The sequence below is a fragment of the Corvus brachyrhynchos genome, unplaced genomic scaffold (genome assembly GCF_000691975.1).
Source record: "Corvus brachyrhynchos isolate BGI_N302 unplaced genomic scaffold, ASM69197v1 scaffold326, whole genome shotgun sequence".
In the NCBI taxonomy this organism is placed as follows: domain Eukaryota; kingdom Metazoa; phylum Chordata; class Aves; order Passeriformes; family Corvidae; genus Corvus; species Corvus brachyrhynchos.
In genome coordinates this window covers 18992-27331 of record NW_008238437.1, presented here as the reverse complement: position 1 = coordinate 27331, position 8340 = coordinate 18992, and the positions used below count along the sequence as shown (strand labels likewise).

General features: G+C 41.0%; 1 gene segment (V, D, J or C); it reads right to left on the bottom strand.

Annotated features, from left to right (window-relative positions):
• LOC103617178 overlaps nucleotides 1-5566 on the bottom strand; it is an 11852-nt gene extending 6286 nt beyond the window's left edge. The window contains 2 exon segments of the C gene segment in view: nucleotides 5076-5386; nucleotides 5521-5566. Coding sequence covers nucleotides 5076-5386; nucleotides 5521-5551 — 342 coding nt within the window.
• Between the last annotated feature and the right edge of the window lie 2774 nt (nucleotides 5567-8340).

The following is an 8340-nucleotide window of genomic DNA, read 5'->3' as shown; positions in this document are numbered from 1 at the left end:
GATTTTTAAATTTAGCTGCATAAATTACTATGGTCAATGAGGGATCAGTGTTTTCATTTTCCTCAGCTCAGGCACCTCAGGTAAATACTGGAGATCAAAAAAATGTGCTGATCCCTGATTTTTTTCATATGGAGATTGAATTTTACCACTTGTTATCAATTTATTCTGTAGTGGCACAAATGTGGTACAAATATCTGAGGCATCAATTCCCAGGAGCAACGCAAGGAGAAGAAGAGATCACCATCGGTTATCAGCATCTCAGCAGCAGTCCTGTTTTCCCCCAGATTTGGACAGTCTAAATCCATCAATGTTGCTCAGAAAGAAACATTCCCTGAGAGCTCTTTCTCTTTGAAACAAATCATACATTCTTTTTTATGGTTTTCAGTGGCTGTTTAGCAACTATTCTGAAATAGTAAGACGTTGTCCTTAATGTTATTTTTATCACCATCCTGGTGAGCCTGTTTAGTGAAAAGAAACTGGGTCTGCTGTGGAGAGCTACTTTCTATAACAACAGGCACTTAAGCAGCTGCAGAGAGATTTTAGCATTGCCTATTATATAGCTGAGTATTTATTTGTGCTTCCTGTTTTATCAACCAAAAATGCTAGCACACTTGTTTTCCCAGTTATCTGAGATAACACATGCTGTAACTTACCCTGGGAAGATCCAAGGTAATTTAGGCTTGTGTCATCTTCATTTTGTTTTCTAGACCCCTTCAAAGTGGAACTGTAAGTCAGTTCTTTGCAGACAGATAAACAGCTTTTCACTGACTTGTCCTTAATCATCCGTAGCCCCAGCAGAACCAGCGTTATAGAGAATAGATATACTTTTGGAGAATTTTTGCATGTTGACTCATTAACAAAACATTTTTTTATGTCATGCATACGTTGTTTATGCCACTCCTTATCCTAATTCTTTCTATGGGCAGCTTTTTCTTTACTGAAAATGCATTCATTCAGTTCTTCAAAATGAAAGGTGTGTCCCTACCTAGAGGACTCAACTTATTCTATTCTCTGAAGTAGACAGGGTGGCTAGCACACCAGGAGAATGCCAGTTTAATGATCAAAGGGAGGATAATAATGAAATTCTCGAATGGGAAGACATAGCATTTGAAGTGAATTGCAAGAGAAAACAGAAATTTCTTACCCATTACTGTAATTTTTGTGCCACTGCCGAAAGACAAACCATAATTATACACTGTGACAAAGTGATGTATCATAAGCTAAGAGAAGGGATACACTGCAGCTGGCTTACTAGGAGCAAAAGCTTAAGAAATCGTTTCTGCACTTGGAATTCCACACATCACTCAAGTCTCTGTCTGAAGGGTTTTGACAGAAAACCAGCTTGAAATCAATTGTATAATCTGTAGAATTCATAAAAGCATTTCCCAGATTTGTTTACTTTTTCTACATTTGACCCCAAGTTCTTTTTGCCATCTTTCTCCAACCTCTATGTCATGTTACTGATTTTACCTGCTATTCTCATTTTGCACATCTCAAAAACAAGCAGACATACCCAAAGGTTGTCACTGTCTAGAAATAGAACTCCTCTGCAACTAGAACTTCCTTACTGTCAGTCTTGTATTCCAAGCATCGTGAAGCCTTTTTTTTCTGTAACTTGTGAAGTTAATAATCTAATGATACTTGCTTTGTGGTTTTCATAATCGAATGCAGGTGATCCACCTTTGGCAGTGAACTAAAACAAATCCCTTTGTTTTCCCTTCCATGGCAGGCCAGCTGTCTTGAATAGTCTTTCAGGATCCCATTCAATTTTCTATATAGGTTAAAACAATCCACACAAGAAGAGCCCAGAAGAATCTGTTGACTGGTCCCAGACAAACCCTTGATATCCATTAGGAAGAACTGCAGTGAGACAGTAGGGACAAGGATTAGAGGCAACCTTTGTTCTCACAGGCATGAGGCAGTCAGCAGATATTGGAGGCTTATTTAAGGGAGAAAACCCCAACACACTTTATGAAGTGCCTCTGAGAGATACCTGCTACATGTGTAGAATTCTTCTTGTAACACTTGTACCAAATTAAGAAAGAACCTTTTTGTCATCTGTTGCAAACATTGGTGAATCAGGAAAAATTAATCAGAAAACTAATTCCTGCTTTGCATGCTCTGATGGGCTTTAGGCACGTCTGCAGTCAATGTGGTTTGCTGAAAATTAATTTCAATATCCCAGAATTTCCTAGCTTGCTTCCCAGAGAGGGCAGTTCTCAGGTGATGAAAGTAAGTCCCAGCATACAAGGTCTGTTAAGGGAAACCAAGGCAGAGCACGTCTGCTCTGCTGCAGGATGCTCTGCAGCTGCCTTCACATGCTGTGCCACAAGGCTCATGCACCTCTGGGTTTTTGTAAAGCCTTCCCGGCAAATGTATCATCGTGGATCCCCCTGTCCCCACAATGATACAGCCTCCTACAAAAACAATCCCACCCATGGCTCCACCCCCTGTTTTGTCAACCAGGAAGGACTGCCATGAGAACCTCTGCTGGTTCAGGCGGACTGTGGTAGACCTAATTTCCTTCACAGTGGCTATGGTGGGGTTGTGTTTTGGGCTTGTTCTGCAAACACAGTTGACAAGATAGAAATGTTTTTGTTATTGCTGCAATGCTTGCACAGCACTCAAGGGCTTTTCTGCTTCTCATACCAGCATGCTGGCAAGGAGGCTGGTGGTGCATGAGAACTTGGCAGGAGGGACAGCAGGGACAGCTGATCCCAACTGATCCACGGGGTATTCCATATCCTGTGGCATCATTCTCAGTATGTGAAACGGGTGAGAAGGGGGAAGAAGAAGGAAGAGAGGGACATTTGGAGTGATGGTGTTTGTCTTCCCAAGTCACCATGACGTGTGATGGGGCCCTGCCATCCTGGGAAGGGCTGAACACCTGCCCGCCCATGGGACGTGGTGAATGAATTCCTTGTTTTGCTTTGCCTCTGTGCAGAGTTTTTGCTTTGCCTCTTAAACTGCCTTTACCTCAAGCCACGAGTTGCTCACTTGTGCTTTTGCAATTCTCTCCCCAGTCCTGCTGGTGGGAAGTGAGCGAGCAGCTGAGTGGGGCTTGATCCTGCCTGGGGCTAAACCATGAGAGAACCACAGACCACATCCTTCCTTTGCCATTGCCATTTCTATGTGATAGTCCAATTACCTCTTAGTGTATCCATTATCCCTCAATTTATAATCTCAAGATTTTTTGCTTATAGTGAAAAAGCTAACACTTGTTTTTCTTTTCTTGCTTGGCTTTAAATGCAGTAATTTTTCACTTGGTAGCATCCTGGCAGTGTTCCAGGCTGCTTTCCTTTCCACTCTTTCTCTCTTCTGCCCCTAGGATGACAAACCAACTTCAAGCCCACAGCAACTGGTTTGCAATGTGGGTAATTTGCTTACTACAGGCTGGTGTCTGTCTTGGTAGCTTGGTCTTGCTTGAGAGCATCCTCCCAGGGCTTGTGACTCTCCTGTGAAAAGGCTTCATCTAGGAGTAAGAGCAAGCCTTCCTTCTGCAGACTGTCTGAAGGGATGGGAACTGATGGGAACAGGTAACAGGCTACTTTTATCTCCCTCCCTTAAGCATAAGAGGCCCAGTCTTCTCTCACAAAGTGTCAACACATAGTTACCAACCTAACCAAGTACCTGCAGTAAACATGTTTTTCATATTGGTCTTGATATGAAAGATAGACTGTAAAGCACAGGACAAAATCCTTCAAAACAAGGTCATTCTACTAGGAAAATCACAGATTTTTTTTTTTCTATTATTTTCAGATTTCACAGAAGAAGCCATAACTTCTGATATAGCCTGTTTAGCTGGGGAGAGCCCTTAGTGTCCCAGAGAAGGGAATGATAAACATAGACTAAGCTGTAACATGTAGGATCAAGAGATAGGACTAGAGAACACAAGGTATTGGACAGGTCATCTCGGAATGCCCTAGGTTGTCCTCTCTTCTACAACAGGAAACTGAGTACTTAAGTCACTAATTATGTCTGTTTATATCGAACATTTGTTTGTATATATTGAATTCTTTCCAAAAATACTTCTAGGATTTTTTTTGGCTGTCACTGCCAAATAATAAAACTAATAGTGGAATATTTTTTTCCTGCCTCGGTCTTAGTCTGCCTCTCATCTCAACACAATTTATTCAGGGTCTTAACCCATTGTACTAAAATTCATTTAAGATTATTCTGTCTTCCTCTCCAGTCTAGAGCTCTATTAATGTCCTTACTGTCACTAACAGACTCTCTTCCATGAGGTGTCTTTCATTTAAAAAGAAGGAAGTCACCCCTCTATTAGTTTTTAAAGACTATGTGGTGCTATCAGTTCCTCAGGGCATGTTCAAAAGGCAATTTCCAAGACATGCCAGCAGAGACCAGTCTTGTTTCACCTTAATGTTTCATTGTAGCCTGTCAAAAGGAAATTGCAGGCCATGAATTCAAATAAATGTGAGTGAGAGAACAAAGGGGACACAGATCCTTGATTTTTATTTCCAAGTCTTTCATAGGAGGCTTTTTGGGCTTTGGAGGCTATTCTGCATAAGACTTCAGACAAGATAAAACTAGAACATGTAAGGAAGAAACATTTAGGGACATATTTTCTAACAATGATATCCTTTTAGTGGGAAATTTCACAGGAAAGTAGCGATTGCATCAGTTATACCAGTCCTGGATTCTTTGGAATTTACAGAAGAAGCAGCTACAAAGAAGCTGGCCATACTACAGAGACTCCCTGAGATTTACAGATTTGTTTTAGAGACACTAGGAAGCTTTCCATAAACATTCAGTCCTTTTGACCACAACCTGCTAAAGTTAAGCAACAACTCTTTTTGAGGGCATATCTGTGCACTGAAAAGAAATGATGGTGGAAGGAGGGATCTGATTTTATAATTTTTTTTTTGAAGACAGAGGCTGCTGCAGTGCTCTGTCGCCCCTTCAAAACATACTGCGTCTATTCCCCCAACTTCTTCCTAGTCTTCTTTCTGCTCTTCCTCTGCCCCTCTCCTGACTGTCTCACATTTTTCAAAGACTCCATCTCTCATTCAGAGAAGGTGGGGATTTTATCTTAGTGCACAACCCCCTCGCTACACCGTGTGATCACTCGCAGCACAGAAATATGTGGCTTCATCCTTGGGTGTCAGATTCTTGATTGTCATCAGAGTGTATTCAGTACTCTCTCTGTTAACTTCAAACTTGGCCTCACTGTAACCATCCTCGTAAGAGTTACGACTGAATGTACTACCGCTGACAACTAACTTCAAACCATTTCTTGGAGGCTGCTGGTACCAGAACACATAGGCAAGGTTACTGTAATTCTGGTAACAGAAGATGGTCACAGAGTCTCCAGCTCTTTTTAGGATTTTTTCTGGCCACTGTGCAATGTAGGCTCCGATCCCAACACCTGCATTAGAAAGAGATAACAAGAGAGAGTGAGGAGTAGGAGTACAGATGATGGCCAAAGGGGTCCTCTACCTAACATTAGCCCTGCATGGCCTGGGTGAGAGCCATGCTGCAGATGGATCTGCTGTCTCTCACCAGGTAAAAGAGCAAGCAAAACAGCCAGCATGGCTCTCAGCTGTCCCAGGACAATGTGTTCCTACTCACCATGAGGTAAGAGACATTGATGCCCCTCCCCTTGCTCTGATTTGTCTGTCAAGCCTGGAGAAGAGAGAAGGGACTGTCCAGTTTTGATACTTTCTTTGGTGAGCTATTCAAAGCAAAGCTACATATTCAAGTGGCTTCAAGTTCTGCTTTAGCCTTTCCACAAGACAGGCAGTATTCTGAGCTCCTGGCAAAAATGAGGAATTTCCTGCAGACCAGTATGTTGCTGGCTGAATGCTGAGCTGTCATTCCATGATTGAGAAGGTCTGGGTGTTGGACATCAGACAGGAACCTGGGATCAGTGGATTCATAAATAACTTTTTGACTCATTTACATCAGTGGATGGGCCATCTTTGCAGAAGGCTTTCCAGCAAAAGTACACCTGTATTCTTTCATTCTGAAGAGTTGTTCTTAATATATGGAGCATGGTACCTCACAACTCAGAACTTGTTAGTCAGAAACAAAGATGATAGATCAAGACAGCAAAGGCACAAAATTCGTGTTTAATCATACCCTAATTTCTTCAGTTTTCCAGCCAGGGATGCACATTCCCAGCCATTTAATCTTTCTGGGAGCTCTAAGTCACTTTTACAAAAAACAAGACATCTTTGCCAGCCATTTTTTCTGAAAGTAAAAACTGTAGTTAAACATAAACCTCATGAACACTCCTGGTTTTTTCTAGCCTGCCAGATACATCCTAGTTAGCCTATTCTATATATAGAATGTATTCTATTCTATTCTATACAGTTCTATATATAGACCTCTCCATTCTTTTCTGATTATGTAAGATTCAAAAAGCTTCTATCATTGCAACTGCTTCTTTTCTCCCTAGTTCTTTTAATGAAACACACACATTTAATTCCAATGATCTTCAGTAATCCTGATATTGCATCTTCCAAAAACTGAGGGATACTTCTGAGGTTTTCTCTTTTTCTTCACATTTTGTTGTTTTCCCCTCTCCCATATTTGCCTGATGCTCTAGAGAGATTTATATCTTCCCTTGGCTTCTAGATATTTATATAAAAGGCATGTTCTGTCTGTGAGCCTGGCAATGTTGTACTTTCTTTGGGACTAAGGCTGAGTTCCTGAATCCTGCATGATTCAGAGCAGTGGGAATCTCAAAAACTTGGTAGTGAATGTTCCCTATCTCACTTTTTAAATCCTTCTTTATAAGCGAGTTAGCAGAAATTACCTGAGAAGCTATAGCTTCTTCTCAGTCAGGAACGAAAATGCATTTTATATGGTGTATAAAAATTTTGTATGATCTCCAGTGTCATGGACACTTTGCATCTAAGAAGTATGGTTTTGGCCATTTCTTGCTGCTGTGGGTTTTCTCAGGAGAAATTATTCCTTACCTGTGCTGAAGTGAGGCTGAGCCCTGTGCTGGAGACATTACAGTTTCAGTGACTTGTCAAGGAATTGCAGGTGATATGGACCTTTTTGGTTTTTTAATTACCTTCCATAATTTTTACACTTTTCTTTGATTTTTTTTTCCAAATCAATACATCAGTTAGCAAATAAATTTGAATAAATTTAATATCCTTCCATATTCTTTTATGTTTCGACACCGATTATCCTTTGATGCATATTTTTAGCTTTTACTCCTCACAACCTTTTCTTCTTTTTATGGAAGGTTTATTTTGATTTTACTTGTTCTTCATTTGATTTTATTGATCTTTTGCCCTTTCACCTTACTGCTAGGATGGGTCACTGTTAGACACTTCCATGGACCCTGTTGAGACAGTTCCATAAGAACTCCTGCTCTGATCAATGTCCCAAAATGCATGCCTTTTGCACAGAGACAGCAAAGGATTTTTAGTTTGATTATTGTCTGTCATGCCAAACCTGTTTAAAGCCTTTTTTTCCAGTAGTAATCAGACATTAAGTCCTGGCGGGAGAAACCGCTTTGGAGATTTGATGGGAAATGAAACAGATCGTGGAGACTGTGAGAATTAATACTAAGATGATGCTGTGTAAGAACTCTGAGACAAGGCAAAATCATTTCAGTGCATTTGGGCTACATCTTCTTCTCTAATCACATATGTTAGAATTTATTACTCATTCCAGGATGAAGATTTTTATTCAGAGTAACTTTTCTGTCTCAGGAAACAAAAGATGATTGAAGACTCTCCAAAGGAAGGATGTACCTGGAAGATGTAACTCAGGACCTCTAGTGTGTCTCTCAGGAATTGCTTACTATGTTACTGCCTTTTGAAGAGTAGCTAAATTGACAACCCTTTCATTTTTCAGTTCAGAATGTCTAATTCTTTCAGTCTATTTTCTTTTAAGATTAAAGATGAAAGAAGAGAAAACAAAAAAGTACCAAGATAAAGACAGGTATGGTCAAGCTTCCCAAGTAAGACCCTGAACTACTGTATTTGGGGAAGAACAGATGCAGAAAAGTGGAGGAATACAGTTATAAAAGGGGCCACTCACAGATAAACAGGATGCTGATGAGTATGCTTGTCTGGCTATGCTTTGTACTGGCTTAGCTCAGTGTATCCATGTCTTACTAAGTTCCATTTCTAAGTATTTACCTGGGGGAGGAACCGTCTGTTCTGTGTGCATGTGTTTTGTGTCTGGACATCTAAGGGCTAGGAGCTGGAGTCAGACCACAGGCACCAGCAGCTGGAGAGACCAAAGTGAGTGAACTTAAGCAGCAGACACTGGAGTAGGGCCCAGGCAAGAAGGGCCATGTGCTCACCATGCTGGCAGCTGGGCGAGGGAGGGTGTGTGAGTGTGTGATCACTGGTG